The sequence below is a fragment of the Chanodichthys erythropterus genome, chromosome 10 (genome assembly GCF_024489055.1).
Source record: "Chanodichthys erythropterus isolate Z2021 chromosome 10, ASM2448905v1, whole genome shotgun sequence".
In the NCBI taxonomy this organism is placed as follows: Eukaryota; Metazoa; Chordata; class Actinopteri; order Cypriniformes; family Xenocyprididae; genus Chanodichthys; species Chanodichthys erythropterus.
In genome coordinates this window covers 32954625-32972478 of record NC_090230.1, presented here as the reverse complement: position 1 = coordinate 32972478, position 17854 = coordinate 32954625, and the positions used below count along the sequence as shown (strand labels likewise).

The following is a 17854-nucleotide window of genomic DNA, read 5'->3' as shown; positions in this document are numbered from 1 at the left end:
TAAAATATTTTACTCAGGACAGTACTAAACAAAAAATAACATGCATTTTGTATGATCTCACTTATTTTATTAAAATAATTCTCATTTTCATAGATTCTGCAAGGGGTTCACATACTTTTTCATGCCACTGTATGATGTTCAATATGAAATTTGGTCTGTTTATATCACTTAGCACATTAAGCCACGGTTTTCATGTTAAGCGTTTTAGAATGTCCCAACTGAAATAAAAAAAAAATGTTTAGCCTATTAGATTAATGCAAACACTGCTTTGTAAATGTTAAAAATGTTTATCATTATCTTGTTATTACTGATTTATGGTTCATATTCATAATCGTATGTTGTTGCCAGTTTACAGGATGATGTTTCCAAGCACTTTCAGGCTGAAATAAAGGCTGTTTTAATTTACATTGCAATGCCTAACATGTCTATTAAATGGTCGCGGGGCGGATTGTAAAAATAGATACAGTGATGCGGGGCGGGCCAAATAATTTCATAAAAGCGGGACCCGCGGGTTGGAAAAAAAGCTGACCCGCGCATCACTATTAAAAGTGGTAATTAAATTGCTGTCTATGGAGGGGTCAGAAAGCTCTTGGATTTCATAAAAAAAATATCTTAATTTGTGTTCTGAAGTTGAACAAAGATGGAACATCATGAGGGTGAGTAATTAATGACAGAATTTTCATTTTTGGGTAAAGTAACTTTAACATCTTAGAAATGGAAATGGTCTTTTCTGGTGCTGGTTTCTGTTGAAAGACGTTTAAGGTTTAACCACACATTTGTAAAATCAACATGTCATCCTAACCAACAAATGATCCTGTGTTTGATTCAGGCAGGGGTTCGTCGGGGGATTTTCACCCTCTCGTATCTCTTGGCAGTCTTTTGGACGACCAGCACTGGCACCATGTCAGCATCGAGCGAGTTCGAGGACTAGTTAACTTCACCGTGGACAAAAACACCCAGCAGTTACAGCTCCCTGAGTATTTGAGTCACTCTGAGATTAACGAGGTGAGCAGTTAACAACCTCTCACACAATTAGTTCAGTATAATTTACAGAGCAGCTCATAGCATTTTAAATTGCTCACACAAAACATGCGCACATATCAATTATACACACAACATCAATTAACAAGAATTAGAAGGTCCATGTGTACGAGATTTCACTTTATTTGAGTAATTCACTCTGTTATGATACACTGCTAATGTATGTTCATTTCAACAATTTACAGTATATCTTATATTACAGTAAACTATCATCATGTTCAAGGCAAGGCAAGTTTATTTATAGAGCACATTTAATACACAACAGTACTTTACATAAAAATGATTTAAATAAAGCGGTCATAAAAATGTACAAGAAATAAAAAAAACAATAAAACAAAAAAAGTATATATTTAGACATGAAAGTAGACATGAAAGGTACATAAGAAATAAACAATAAAATGAAGAAATATTATTAATAATAAGTATTATTTTAAGTAATATTAATACAAATAATAATAAAAGTGATTTTCTCACACTAGTCTCGTTAACAATTATATTTTTTAAAACTATTTTTGATATTTACAAGTTTTTTATTACTGCATTTCATTACTGTAAATGCAATTTTTGCATGTTTTTTTAAATTATCGAGTTGAAATAATTAAAAAAAAAAGTTTTAAAAATGCATATTTAATCCAACTTTGTGTAAAAATGTCTCAATGTATCAAATATTGCATCAAGAAAAAGTTTCTTTCAGGTTCATTTGACACACTGGAAATAAAATAAAGATGAGCTTTGCGTTGTTGGATATAGTATCAACAGTCTGTCGAGAGAGTTTAGCTTATATTAAATTTGTAACACTCCATCAATCTGTGTGATTTCTGACATGAATCTGTCGTTCTTTTACAAGATCAGTTTTGGTGGTACTTCATTGGCTGGACTCCAGAAAGCCCATTCTAGAAGAAACTTCCATGGCTGCTTGGAAAATGTGCTTTACAACGATATCAGCGTGATTGATCGAGCCAAAGAGAAGCAAGTGGTCATTGCAGTAAGCAGAAACCATGTGTTAATACAGTTATGTCTTCGGGCTGCTTTATTTAGCTTGTTAGTAATTGTCAGTTGTTGGCTGCCTAATTTTTCCATAATGAGAGCTTTGTATTTCTGTGACCCTTACCATGTTCTCCTCAATTATACAAGGGTTTTTCCTTTTTTCACAACCACTGTCTTGGGAATTTGGGGGTTAAACCAATTACCAACCCTTTAATTCATTGTCGTAATGACCGTGACAGTGGTATCAGGAACAGCCAGGAAGGCAAATGCATAATTTACGAGGCAGACGTCATGGCTGCGGTACTTTACTCTCACAAATGTAATTTGTATAAAAAAATGGTTTGGTCTTTGTTATACTACAGTATCTTGTGTGTTTATAGGGGAACGTCACCTTTACATGCACCGAATCCATTGATGTGCCAGTGACGTTTGCCAGTCCTGGAAGTTTCCTTGGTTTGCCGTGGGTCTCCAGTGGAGAAAGCATGTCGGTCAGTCTGCAGTTCAGAACGTGGAACAAAGCGGGCCTGCTGATGACCTTTGACCTGCAGCATAACGCAGGAACACTGTGGCTTTATCTGAGCGAGGCGAGAGCACGACTACAGATCCATAAGACCGGACGGATCATGATGGACATCACAGCAGGTTGAACTCAGATATAAAAACGTATATAGTTTCAGTTTATTTGATGGTAAAAGCGAAACACATCTCTTTTTTTTCTCAAAGCCAACATCAGTGGCACCTGTTGCTCTGAGAATGGCAGCATGTGGCATTACAAACATCAACCAAATGCAAAATGTGTAAAAAAAATCTTAATTTAGTTAGGAAATGTTTTTAACTTTCTGGCTAAAACTACATTTACTGATAAAGCAAATGAATACGGAAGTACTTCGTATGACACACTACCTGCTATATGGTCAAAATAGTATGCAGTATGCAAACACAAACATTTCAGTAGCATGATATATTGTTGTCACGTGACCTCATTGGGTATCCAGGCATCATCTTGGAAGTAAATTAGTGCTGTCAAATGATTCATTGCGATTAATCGCATCCAAAATAAAAGTTTGTGTTTACATAATATAAGTGTGTGTGTACTGTGTATATTGTGTATATATAAATGCACACACATGCATGTATATTTTTAACAAAAATATATTATATTTATTTATAATATACATTATATGTCAATATAAATATACATGTATACATGTAAATATTTCTTAAATAAATACATGTGTGTTTGAGTGTGCATTTATATATACATAATATACACAATACACACATATATTATGTAAACACAAACTTTTATTTTGGATGCGATTAATCGTTTGACAGCACTAAAAGAAATATATTTATTAGTATTTTTTATACATTTTTGATACATGTCAAAAAACTTTTAGTTTATTTTAGTACTTTAAATGAAAATGTTGAAATATGTTTTTTTTTTTGCTATTTTATTTTAGTTAATGTTTATTTTTGTTTATTTCTAATGAAAATGTTTTTTGTTTTATGGTTTTAGTTTTAGTTAACGATAATAACCCTGGTTATAGATTGTAAAGTTGAGCATATTGCATTTTGGAATGCATCTAAGGGTATGTTAACACAACAATGATGTACTAAAAATGGAAACTTTTTTTATTGGCATTTTTGAAAAGTTTTGAGTACAGATGACAACGTTGTCAAAATGATCCCCATTCACACGGATCCACGAAAACGATTAAAAACGCTGTATTATTCATGCCGGGCCAGTAGATGGCAATGTCACTTTGTAAAGAAATGCTACGCGCCTATAGACTGATCATGTAATACACATGCGCATGACGTCACTGTTTTTTACAAATTCATGTTTTTGTAGTTTACACAGAGACAATAATAGTATCATTTTCGAAAACTTGCACTTTGAAACCCTTTTTCAAGCCCTCAAAATGCGGTTGCGAGTAAATGAACAGTCAAAACGCATAAAAAAAACTCTTGTTGTATAAGGTAATGCACCTTTGCTAAATGTAGTTGGTCGACTATATTCTGTGCATGCAGAAACTTGTTACGGTATGCTGGTGTAGAGATGAGGCAGATCACGGATTTCCACAAATAGACAATACTTTAATGAACATAGGCAAGGAGACATCAAACATACGCTTAACACAACATTCAGAACGGACAAGGAGTGCAGGGAGTGAGTGCATTATAAAGGGTGTGCTAATGAGAGAGTCCAGGTGCAGGTGATCTGTGAAGATGGGGAGATGACGAGGAAGTGGGTGCAGGTGTGGAGAACAGGAGGATCATGGGAAATGGAGTCCAGGGGAACAAGGGATCCGTAACAAAACTGTGCATACTGCAACATTTTTTAAATGCATATTTTGTGTAAAAATGTCTCAACTTTTGGCCAATCAAATATTGCATCAAGAAAGAGTTGCTTTCAGGTTCATTTGACACACTGAGATGAGCTTTGCATTATTGGATACAGTATTTTTACAGTATTCAGTAAGTGTGCTCTAGTTGTGTACTGCACATTTTGGCAGATGTCAAATGGGTATTTCATGCATACACAGTATATACATACAGTACACAATGTACATACAGTTTTGCACACTACTGAAATAGCCCAAGCTATCCTATTTCTTATATACTTTAAGTCTAATGCTGAAAGCTGAAAATAATCTCCCTAATGCAGCGCTGAGTATCTATGATTTTTGCCTGATCCACAATGCTGGCTCTTTTTCCACAGGTGCCAATTTAAATGATGGTCAGTGGCACTCGGTGGAGCTAGTTGTCCGTCGAGGGCGTCTCGCAATCACCCTGGACAAAACCGACAGCTCTACAGCGTCCACTTCCTTCCCTGTCGCGCCTGACAGCCAGCTATTCTTAGGCGGTAAGAACAACCTTTAGCCATCCATCGCCTTCTGCTAACACAAAGCTACACGCTAGCTCGGAGTAATTTCCCTCTACACAAGCCGAATCCTTCACGTTAATCAATCCGTCTTGTCACTCAACACACACCTTCCGCTGAGAAAAGCACATTCGTTTACCTTTCAAGCGGTTTGGGGCTGAATCTCTCTCAGCTCCTGGAGGCTGGTGGCTTAATTGCCTTTAGCTCAGACTCAGGAGAGAGTGTAACGCCATCTCTGCATGCATGGCAGTCTGCAATGTTTTTCCCTTGGGCCGCAGTAGAGCACGTATCATATGGCAGTCAAACACATATTATGTATACAGTCCTGGGTAAATTGTGTTGTGGGATAAAAATGTCAAATTATTTCCATGTTTTTTGCAACAAAGTTACATTTTATTATGTACGGACAGCACATACTCTCTTTCTCCCACTCTCTTTTCCAATCATACCCACACACATACAGTACAGACACACACTCGCACATTAATATACTATTATATTATATTAAAGGCACAATGTGTAACTTTTTGCCACTAGAGGTCGCCTATTCAAAAGGTGTAGCTTGATGATGGTCAAGTTTATGTGGGGTAACGCAGCGCTGTTTATCATATTGGATACATTTGAGTGTGTTTAAAATGATGTTATAACGTTACTCTGTAAGTTCGCTCGGCGGCTGCTATGAGACACTTGTTGCACACTGCAGTAAACAAGATCGATATTAGAATATCATATTAATATAATCAAGAAAATGAGATTCAAACAATGAGACTAAACGTGTTGAGCTATATAATGATTAGTTTTCTGTCTGTAAATGTATCCAAACAGTTGCTCACCTGTCTAATAAAATATATAATATATTAAAGACTATGTCTTTGGTTTTTACAAAATAAAAGGGTAACACTGGTATGATGTCATTGATAGGCGACGCATGAACACCGTCCGTGTCCTGGTTAAAATTCTCTGGATTTAACCATTCTTGGAAACATCTGGGATAATATAAGTACACAAGTCAACAAAATATATAACATTGTTCTAGTGGTTTTTGGATATCCAAAAATCGTACATATTGTGCCTTTAATGATACTAAAACACTGCAATGTTAACAACAAAGTTATTTTGTGTGTATTTGGCATCGGGTGAAAATGTGAGTGTTTTTGTCCGCAGGATGCCCAAACACGGAAGACGGCTCTGTGTGCAGAAACCCGTTAAATGTTTTCCAAGGATGCATGCGCCTCATCCGAACGGACAGTGGTTTAGTGGATCTTATCAAAGTGCAGCAGATGTTGTTTGGGAATTTTAGCGATCTACAGATGGACATGTGTGGGATAGTTGACAGGTAAGCACTCTTCCTGTCAATTACGCTTTTATGTGAACACGCAAAACGTTCCGCTTTCCATTTTCTCCCTCGCCAAATAGATGCGTTAGGCTTGATTATGTAAATATACCGATTAATTAGCTGGAGAAATGCAGCTGAATACTGATTTGCTAAAAGATGCAGATGATGAGCCTCAGGGAGAAAGTGCCCTCATTTGAATATTTATCCATCTGATCAATTAAAATGGAACACTAAGCCTAGTGTTTTGTTATAAATTCAACTTTTATTCACAATTTAGTTTAAAACGACACAACTTGTACTGTTTTTGCAGTCGTAGTTGAGCAATATGCCTTTTGAATGGCAGGTGAGATGAAATTGCTAAAATCAGTGCTTATTTTATACCATATAATTGTTTATTTTCCATTAACAAGGCTGTCTGTACACTAAAAAAGGATGTAATGCTTCTGTTTTGCCAAGCAGACATGGTTATCAACCAGTGCCAATAATCTTAAAATGGCCAAATACTATTACTAGTATGCAGTATTTATACACTTTCTAGTTAGTCAGACACCCAAAGATAAAATATTTTTACACATATCTGGATGTTAAAATGACTGTATTCATTGCAGTGCATTGGGCTTGACTGACAGTAATAGTGACGCATTTATCTTTTGCACACTGTTTCACATACTGTCTGAATAAATAGTAGGCTATTTTTTGTATATACTGCAATATTTTTGTGTGTTCTCGGTTCTCTGCTGTTAGTTTCATGTCAGTGAATGTTTGGTTCATTTGGCTTGATGCAGAAATCGGTTTATTTTGCTTTCAGACTGAAGTAAATCTCCTGAAGACGAGGCTCTTTTTCTTTCTTCTGTGTTTTTGATAGACGCTAAATGCACTGTTGTGACCGAGCAATTTAAAGTGATGGGGAACCTGTGGCACACACACTTATATCTCAAGTGAATGTTGTTGTTTTTTTGAAAGTACCACTGGTGACACTTGATGCAGATGTAGATTTTGTTGTCTCTGAAAGTTGCGTTGCCTCTGGGTACTCGTTTACATTCTGAAAGGTCTCACTTTCGTCTGTCACACTTGTTCAGCGCTCTGAAGACTTCTGGGAATTCTGTTTGTTTGTTTGTTTAAACGTTTTTTTTTTTGTTTTGTTTTTTTGGTTTATTGTGTTTTTAGTGATGTTTGCAAAGCTGTTGCAGTATAGAGTGATATAGTGATTTGAACAGACTCATCCTGCACCATTTGTGACATCAATGATCTCAAATTTTGTGGCTTGTTAAGGAGAGTTGTTCTTTTAATTTTTAGTGAAAAAGTCTTCCAGGCTTTTTTATTCTCTTGTATTATTATTTTAAAAATATGAAATATTATTTTTTAAAATATCAAAATAATATTATTAATAAAAAAAGAGCAAGTTACAGTTTACAGCTGAAGTGTGTCATTTCTATGGCACAAACATCACTTGGGGTTGCATGATATATTAGTATCATATTAGATTTTTTAGTATTATTATTTATAATTAGTATTAGGCAAAAGTAATCTAAATGTAAAAATAAGGTAAATGAGCATGCACAATTAAATATCCAGTTTACAGTATTGAATATTTAATTGTGCATGCTCTTTTTCACCTATTTTTTCTCTTAGATGATATTTGTCATTATGTAATGCTCACTTAAAGTTTATCTTTAAAACATTAATACTGTAAAAACACTATTAAATGTAATATTTAACATCTCAGAATGAATATCCATTTTTCATGCATTTTTGATGCCTAAATAATGATTTTTTTTTTATTATTATTCAGACAAAATAATTTTAATACAACATGAAAATTGTTATCAACATATCTGTATCTGCCAGAATTTTTATATCAGTGCATCCCTAGTGTCTACAAAATTGCAAAAATAGTGACTGTTTTCCATACAGGTTTCCTGAACACTTGGTCATCCAGATGATAAAATCTTTAAAGGGGCTATACATAAGAATTTTAATAAATTTAATAATAATTTATTGCAAATGTGTAAACAGTAGCGAAACTTAAAAAACGAGACCTTCCCCGACTTCCTAGGTTGTCTATAAAAGCCTGTAGACTGAAGGACGTTTCTGCCGGGAAAATCAAAAGGATGTGACGTTTATGCACGTTCCCGAGAGCATCTCTTCCGTTCAAAGACACATGAATTGAATGCTTACACAATGTTTAGGATAATGCCGAAAGAGCCATCTGTACTGCAGTGTCTATGTGTCATGTCAAGGAAAGGTATTAATTAAAACTATAGTCTCACATAGCCAGATCTATATAGTATATAGCCTCAAACACACTTTTTAGTTAAACTATCATAGCAGTGTAATTTTAAATATAGCTGCAAGCAGCGAATATCGGGGTTCAAGTGCTTTAAGGCATTTAAGCACATGCACAAAAAAGGTATGTTTTAATTAGTGAGCCTGTAACCATCTCGATCATAGATGGCAAAGCTTTTTAATAGTTATCAAGGTTGAGTCAAAATCCTAGGACTAATTCGCCAAAGTTAGTTTTTGAAATAATCTCCAATATTTAATGAACGATTTGATGGACATCGGTGGTCCTAGAGGTAAAGTTGCTCAGAGTGAGGAGTTCTACCATGTGGTACAAATGTCGTGGACATGTGCTAAAAATCGCACGATGCACAATCCTTTACGCACGTGAAAAACGCGAAGGCGCCCCCCTTGTGGCTGATTTCTTTCAAATTTCTCACAGGTCTTTGGGGCCAGGAGTCAAAGAGCCCTAGTGAGTTTTGTTCCGATTGGCTTCCGTTAACCTTGTCTGATATCTGCTCAAACTTCATTGGCCAATGGCGGACATGTTTTTTGAGATACGTTAATGTCCTCATAGACAATCATGGCACCTCAGACAAAACTATGCATGCCAATTTTCAAGTCAATCGGACTATCGGTGATGTAGTTGTAGCCATTTAAATTTTTTTCCAAGTGGACAGTTGCCATGTCTTTTTTCACGGAACCGCAGAATGAGCTCATACATAGGTGTGCAAGTTTGGTGAAAACATCTTCCCACACTTTGAATCGAAATTTGAACTTTCTTTATAATTATTGACAGTCAGACTCCAGAGAATCTTGCTGCACTGGTTTGGTTCTGATCGTGCCAAAAACCTAGAATTAATTTGCAAAAAATCCAAAATATCAGAAAATTTTGAATCCTTCAGGAGTCATGAGCCATTTTGTACTTTTGACCACTGTAGCGCCCCCGTCAGGCCGATCGAGGATGAGCCTTGCTGAAGATGTAGACGGTGTGAGTACTACCAGCTTTCAAAGTTTCAAGTCTCTATGACTTACAGTTTGGTCTGTGCACCATGTGGACCATGCACATGGTTACTTCCGCTCATGACCTTCTGGTCTTAGCGATGCTTGCATTTGATGCAAGAAGAAACTTAAATATGAAACTTGGCTAGACATAATAGGGTTTTTTTTTATTATTATTATTAAAGAGAAGATAGTAGTCTATCAGAGACGAAAGAAAACATCCTTGTTATATAATTGTGTAATGTTACCTCTGTGTGGTAATTCAACAAGATACACTGAGATACGCGATCTTTGACTTTCAGTCCTTCTATTGTTGATTATGCGGTTCAGGCTCAGCGTTGATCCACAGGGATCTCTTTATCCATACAAAACACTCAAGTTTGTAATATATATCTCCTGATTTTGTTCTGACAGCTGGAGGACTAAATGGATCAAAAACTGCATTCTCTTTCTGCTTGGAACAACACTCGATCTTCATGTAGATCTAATGTTTGCTATTGTCAACCGAAGCCTCAGTCCTCATCAGAAATATAAATAGACATGGGAATATGATATGGACTAACTGTATTAATTAGTATTATTTAGTATTATGCGCATTTCTATTAATTACTGCAGTTATTTAGTCAAGTGAGATGAGTAAAGAGCATCTGTTGCATAAATCATGAACTGTCTCGTCTAAGCAGCAAAAAACGTATTTTACTAAAGGTAAAAAAATAAAATAAAAATAAAAAACTTACCTATATTAAACTGTTTGTGCTACAGTTAAAAATGTAAATTAATTGCAATCTTTTCACAGCCCTTGTTTTTATCTAAAAAGATAATTGATGCAAAGAAATCATAAAATATGTAGTGATCATATTGATGGAGCAATTGATGTAGGTAAGTGAAAATATATGCGCAGAATTGAGAAAATAGTATTTGTGGAAATAAGTTTATCACAGGGCAAACGTGTGAATGTTCACAAGGCATTTTATGCAGACAACTCTAATCGTAGTTGTATATTTACAGGCATTTTTGTCATTGTATATGCGTATGCACCATGAGTTCATTAATCCAACCCATGCATGCATGCACTTAAATGCCATTGGCTTATGTACTATATGTACCATATATCTTAGTTGTATTTTAAGTGATATAACAGATTCTATAAACAACTATAAGAGATCATTTTCAGCTTACTCCGGCACTCTGCACCGGCATAAAGCAAACCGGAAGTGTATATGCGTACACTCCCTGATCGAAAATCCAACATGGCAGCCACATGCAACTAGTCCATATGGTTCAGCGGAACGCAGTCAGACTCTTGTACATATGCAAACAAGTAAGTTCCTGGCTGCAGTCCACTTTACGGCCACCGGTGTCGCTAATAACAAGAGTTTCGGAACTCTACATACAGTGGTATGAAAAAGTATGTGAACCCCTTGCAGAATCTGTGAAAATGAGAATTATTTTAATAAAATAAGAGGGATAATAAAAAATGCATGTTATTTTTTTGTTCAGTACTGTCCTGACTGTGTGTGGTTACCTGATGATCCACGACTGTTTTTGTGTTTTGTGATGGTTGTTCATGAGTCTCTTGTTTGTCCTGAGCAGTTAAACTGAGCTCTGTTCTTCAGAAAAATCCTCCAGCTCCTGCAGATTCAGCAGTTTTCAAGCATTTTTGCATATTTGAACCCTTTCCAGCAGTGGCTGTATGATTTTGAGATTCATCTTTTCACACTGAGGACAACTGAGGGACTCAAACTCAACTATTAAAAAAGGTTCAAACATTCACTGATGCTCCAGAAGGAAACACGATGCATTAAGAGTCGAGGGTGAAAACTTTTGAATTCAAATATCAAGGTAATTTGTACTTAATTTTTCTGCCGGGAAACATGCAAGTATCTTCTGTTGGTTCCGAAGGGCAGAACTAAATGAAAAACAAAATAAGAAAAATTGTGACATCTTCATCCTGTTCAAAAGTTTTCACCCCCCGACTCTTAATGCATCATGTTTCCTTCTGGAGCATCAGTGAATGTTTGAACCTTTTTTAATAGTTGAGTTTGAGTCCCTCAGTTGTCCTCAGTGTGAAAAGATGAATCTCAAAATCATACAGCCACTGCTGGAAAGGGTTCAAATATGCAAAAATGCTTGAAAACTGATGAATCTGCAGGAGCTGCAGGATTTTTCTGAAGAACAGAGCTCAGTTTAACTGCTCAGGACAAACAAGAGACTCATGAACAACCATCACAAAACACAAAAACAGTCGTGGATCATCAGGTAACCACACACAGTACTGAGAATCAATGCTTCACATACTTATGAATGGGGTTATTTTAATAAATTCAGCTATTGTTTTGTCTCATGAACTAAATGCAAACATCTTTTATGTAAAATGTCTTACTCAGGACAGTACTAAACAAAAAATAACATGCATTTTTTATTATCCCACTTATTTTATTAAAATAATTCTCATTTTCACAGATTCTGTAAGGGGTTCACATACTTTTTCATGCCACTGTATAGCCCTTTAACATTATAATTCTGACATATATTTTCAGCCTAAATGCTGCATTCAATACTATGAAAACAGAACACGTAAATCACACAGACACTTTTAGAAATACAGTTTAGCACATCAAGCGCGAGTATCTGTATCACACCCTTGGTTGTGCTCTGAAAGCACGAACAGTGGGGTTGAATCGAGTTCGGTAGCTCTCCGCTCTCATTAACACACACAGTATTATTGAGTCTGCAGGCATGAGACGAGGGCAGACCGTGGGTGATGTCCTCTCACTCCGTGCAGAAACAGCGGCTCGACTGTGAGGGTTATTACCTCTGGAAAAGGGCTGTAGGTTGTTCTCAAATAACATTGCTTCCCATAACTAAGAAATATGGGATGGCAGTAGCTCTCATTGGCTTTACATGATGTGCCTCATGTGAACCCACGGGCCCTGTTTGAAATGAGTCTAAGTGTTGACTAGACCAAAGCAGAGCGGTATATTAACCCCAGATCAAAGATAATATGAAGGAAGCAGAGAGCTGACGTGTGCTTACAGTGAAGGCTGATGGCGGTGCTGTCCTTTGGTTTAGTTTGGATGACAGAAGATGACCTTGTACTAGTGCAAATCAATCAGTACATGTGTTCAGAATTTGCAGTATATAGTATGTACACAGTGCACAATATGCATTTTTTTTTTTTTTTATGCATTGATTTTTATATATCTATTTTACTATCGTAACTTTGAACAATTATACAGTTAGTTGCATTTGATTTTTTGCATTCAGAAAATTGTGCACAAAATTAGATTTAAAATGGAAAATCACTGTATTTTTTCTGAGAAGATAACTGGATGCCACTCACTGGATTAAAAATGCAAGCATGTTAAAACACTTATATTTGCATACTCATTTTTACATATTATTTTACATATTTGTATGTATGGATACTGTATGTTATTGTGTAATATATAAGACTTGACTTTCCATTCCTAATACAGCAAATTCATTTATTAGTAAAATAAATTAATTCATAATTAAAATAACTGAATATAAATAAGATAAGATAGGATAGGATAGTAAATTATTTATTTATTTATTTATTATGTTTGGTAAAATATATATTTATTGATGTTTATTTATTTATTTATTTATTTTTAATAAAATATATATTTTAGTAAAATATTTATTTATTTTCATTGTTAGTAATTTATTTATTTATTATTTTTAGTAAAATATGTATGTATTTTTATTTTTTATTTTTAGTAAAATGTATATTTTTATTTTATTTTTAGTAAAATATTTATTTTTATTTATATATTTAGTAAAATATTTATTTTTAATAAAATATTATTATTTTTGTTTAGTACAATATTTATTTTAGTTTTATTTTTAGTAAAATATTCATTTATTTTTTTAATAAAATATTTTTTTAGTTTTATTTAGTTTTGTGATTTTTTTTAAATAATATATATTTATTTATTTTACTGTCCTAAACATGATTATGTAGTTAGTTGCAGATTATTATTTACATTTTGCATTGACTTTATCCTTCTGTCCACTGCCCTTCAGACTATAAATAAAACGAAATGTTCAGAAAATTGTGTTGTCATTGAACTAAACATGTTCTAACATGTATATTTGCATGCAGCATTTTATTACTGCAGTAGCCTATAAACTGCACAGTTTTCCATATTGAGCTGCTGTTCATTGTTTCAGTTTTTCTGTCTTTAAATAACGTGGCAAGCTGAAGGTTCACCTGAGGAAGATGTTTTCATGTGTAGGGTGATTATACGGTGACGCGGGAGGAACAGTGTGTGATGTAGTGCTCACTTTGACTAAAGTGCTGAGTAAGTGTTTTTGTAAAGGTGAATAATGGACAGAATAAAGAGGGAGTTTTTGCATTGTCAACACTTTCACTGAATCTCAGACATGTGAACTCACACTCAAGGTTAGAGAAATACAGCTTTTATTGTGCTTTTGATAAGAAGAGCATATCAAGTGTAGAGTATCATTACCGATGCTTGACATGAAGTCCCGCCTACCTTTTTAAAGAGCTAATCACTGTATTGATTTGAGGGTTGTTGCTACAGTGTTTTGACTTGTTGCTAGTGTGTTTTGGGTGGGAGATGAGTTGCTTACCAAGGTTTAATACACGCACTAACACTAATTGGGAGCAGTAGTACTAGTGATTTTTGATGATAATCAGTATTAGTACTGAAGTGAATAAAGCCTGTTCTCATTCTGTTACTTTAAAGCTCAGAATTAAGCTGTGAAAGTGCATCGCCACAAAAAGAAACAAAACAGAAAGACACAATATAGGTGTAAAGTTGAGCTATTTATCATGCACACTGTGAAGTTGCATCCATTCATACACCCTCTCACCGCAGTAAAAGAGCCACATGCCCACAGATCCTGTGTTTTGTGTTTATGCAGAACTGCCTCGTTATTTCACCAATACTGCATTGGTTTGAGTCACACAACAGTGTCCGTTCTGCAGCGTTTCCTGTTCTACTGCCCCACTCCATCTCCATGTCATACTAATTCTCATTTTGCATTTTCCTAGTGCACTTTTGTTCCCTTACATTGTTTCAGTGTCACCACAAAATGTTCTTAAAGTATGTACATTACTGTGATCATAAATTAATACTTTTATTCAGCAAGGAAGCATTAAATTGGTCAAAAGTGACATTTATAATGTTACAAAAGATTTCTATTTCAAATAAAGACTGTTCTTTTATAAATTCTATTTATCAAAGAATCCTGAGAAAATGTATCACAGATTCCACAAAAATATGTAGCGGCACAACTGTGTGTTCAACATTGATAATAATCAGAAATGGTTTTTGAGCAGCAAATCAGCATATAAGAATGATTTCTGAAGGATCATGTGACACTGAAGACTGGAGTAATGATGCTGTAAATTCAGCTTTTATCACAGAAATAAATGACATTTTACAATTTATTAAAATAGAAAACAGTTCTTTTAAATTGTAAAAATATTTCACAACATTACTCTTTTTTTCTGTATTTTTGATCAAATAAATGAAGACTTGGTGAGCATAAAAGACTTCTTTCAAAATCTTACTGACCCCAAACGTTTGAATGGTATATGGCTCACATGCAAAGTTGATTACATAATTGCAGATAATTAAGATAATTGCATTTTATGTTTTCAAATGATATTATTAATCATTGAAGCATCTCTAGACTTTTAATCCAACACTGAATGTTCTGCTTTAAAGTACCTCATAAACAAACAAAGATAAGCAATATGTTGGGATATGTCCATTTAAATAAATTATTTATTTATGTATTTTACTATCCTAACTATGCAGGAGTATATAGTTAGATGCATCTTATTATTGCATTTATCCTTTTATTTTTTATAGCATTTTGATTTTGCAACTCATTTTTGGGTCATGACCCTCTTATTTAAATCATCATAATTTAGGATTATGAATATTTACTGTATTTCTTGACATTAGTAGCAGTAAAAGCTAGGGCTGTGACGAGATCTCGTACCACAAGATCTCGCGAGATTAAAATGTGATGAGATTTCTTGAGGTGAAAATCTGTCTCACGATATTGCCATGATGGAGTGCGAGGGACAAATTAGGGTACAATATGCCACCGCTACGTTTACATTACGCTTCCACTGTTGTTTTGCTTTTTATAGAAATAAAAAAAAAAAACATTTAACTAAATTGGATAAGGTCTCTTCAATCCCATTCAGCTCATCCAACATGAGCTGTCATACGTAGCACAGCAGGAATCAGAGTTCACTGATCAAGTGACGAGAGTAAGTGACGAGATGACTGACGAGACCATGGCGGAGGATTCGTTGCACAACAGAGCCTAAAAGCATCTGATAAATAACTTATCTTGTAGAATTCATGCTCAGCACCACTGCTCCCTATTCACAGAGTACACACAATCACAAAATCGAAAGCGAAAGTAAAAGGCGAGCACACATTCAAACACAATTTCAGTACCCCACATTTTTGAAAGCAGCTCCCTGATGCATGCAAATATCTCCCAATATGAAAGCTATCTTCGGCTTTGTTGTGTAGTTGTAACCATCTCTCAGCTCTGTATCATGATTAAAAAAATTGGTCTCTTATTTGCATTTTGAATATTGAAAGAGTACTTTGATTATAGTTGCACTTATATTTGCACTTAATAAGACCAGGAGAAAACTGTGTGATTTGTTTTTATTTATTCTGTTTTTATTTCTATGATCAGTTTGTGGAAAAGAGTTCGGTTAGGAGGTCAAAAGTTGTAGAAGCTCATAAATCATGTACAGCTATAAGGTCAACTCGTATGAAATCAATCAGGAGAGAAGCCAGTCAGTTGAGTTTGTGGTAAAACCTTTTATTTTGTTGTCTTTTACTGCCTATAATTCATGATAATTCATACTTAGAAAGTAGAACTTAAATGACATTCATTACAAGATGATTAATTAAAACATTTCAAATGCCCTTGCAGATTTTTACTGTCTCGTATCTCGTCTCGTCTCGTGAGCTAACTGTCTCGTCACAACCCTAGTAAAAGCATGAAACACATTGCAGCCTAAAGACATTTAGAAACTATAATGCCTTGACAGGGCTGTTTAGAAAGTCATTGGTTGAGTCTGGGTTGTCACTGCTGGTCGGGAGGCTTAAACACACAGTAATGATCTGAAAGAGCCACAAGCGTGAGTTCACTCAACAGTTTTGTTTCAGCTTAAGCAGGTGCTGAATGCGCTGGAGCAGTGCTGAGTCATGAGTCTTTACAGTAAATTAAGTCTTTGTCATTCTTTTCAGCACCAACGCGTCTCCTTTGTATGCAAATGAGTCTTGTGCCATATTCGCAGAAGTCAGCTCTATTTGCCGGGTGCAATTAACATTGTGCCATCAGTGACCACCCGAAAACAGGAATCACAATTTCATTTGATGTTTTCTGCTCTTTCTATTGATCATGGCAGCAGTAAAATACATTAAATGATGACCAAACGATGTTGAAAGCTTTATAGCAGGTCATATATCAAGATAGTTCATCATGCTTTCTGCATCTGAAATAGCCAATTTAGGTGAATCACAGTGATGGAGGAGTGATGCTGTACAGTCACAGTGGAACACATCAATTGCTCATCTTTTTCATAAAGCTTTTTAACGTTTAATAATTATTGTTATCTATCACATGTTATGAAAGATGCATTACAAATAACACGTATTAGTGTTAGTATTATTAGTATTATTAGCAATGCACTGAACTTTCTGCTACCGAAAACCAATTTCTCGGTCGAAACCGTGGATTTGTAGGGCTGAAAAAATCATTGACCGAAACACAATACAATAATAAGAACACAATAACTATCAGCCGTTTAAAAAGTTACCTACATTTGGTTGTTGACCATTTAAATTAATAATATTACCCACTTTAGCTTTAAATTAACCTGTTTTCAGTTCATGTTGAGTTGTTGAAACGTTGCATGTTTGCATTTCTGCATCTCATCTCTCCCTTCACTGTTTGCTGCTGATTAGGTCGAGTTAAGGTTGCGTCGTCGGACTGGTTTCTGTCCGTCCTAATTTCCTCCGGTTGACCTCTGACCCCCAGGCTGAAAGTGCGGGTCTGTCTCCTTCCAGCTCTTGTCAGGTTCCCCTTGCGGCCCAAAGAAATGCATCAAAAAAGCGTCGTGGAGATGCGTGCCTTTCCCCTCAACACCTGCTGCACTTGTCTTTCAGGAGGTGACTTCAGCTCTGCGGGCCGTCGTTGGTAGTCACCTCTTTGTGATTAGGGTCACGACGAGTGACCTTTGGCTGCCGTCGAGGAGGGTTGAGTATTCATGGAGGGATGGGAAG

At 35.3% G+C, this 17854-nt stretch overlaps 1 protein-coding gene across 1 annotated transcript in view; it reads left to right on the top strand.

Annotated features, from left to right (window-relative positions):
* The window catches only part of cntnap3 (contactin associated protein family member 3), a 161887-nt gene that overhangs the window by 71275 nt on the left and 72758 nt on the right, over positions 1 to 17854 (top strand). The window contains exons 6-10 of the mRNA XM_067397378.1: positions 830 to 1005; positions 1889 to 2026; positions 2409 to 2670; positions 4754 to 4897; positions 6080 to 6251. Of these exons, the coding sequence (XP_067253479.1) occupies positions 830 to 1005; positions 1889 to 2026; positions 2409 to 2670; positions 4754 to 4897; positions 6080 to 6251 (892 nt within the window). The remainder of the gene's footprint in view (positions 1 to 829; positions 1006 to 1888; positions 2027 to 2408; positions 2671 to 4753; positions 4898 to 6079; positions 6252 to 17854) is intronic.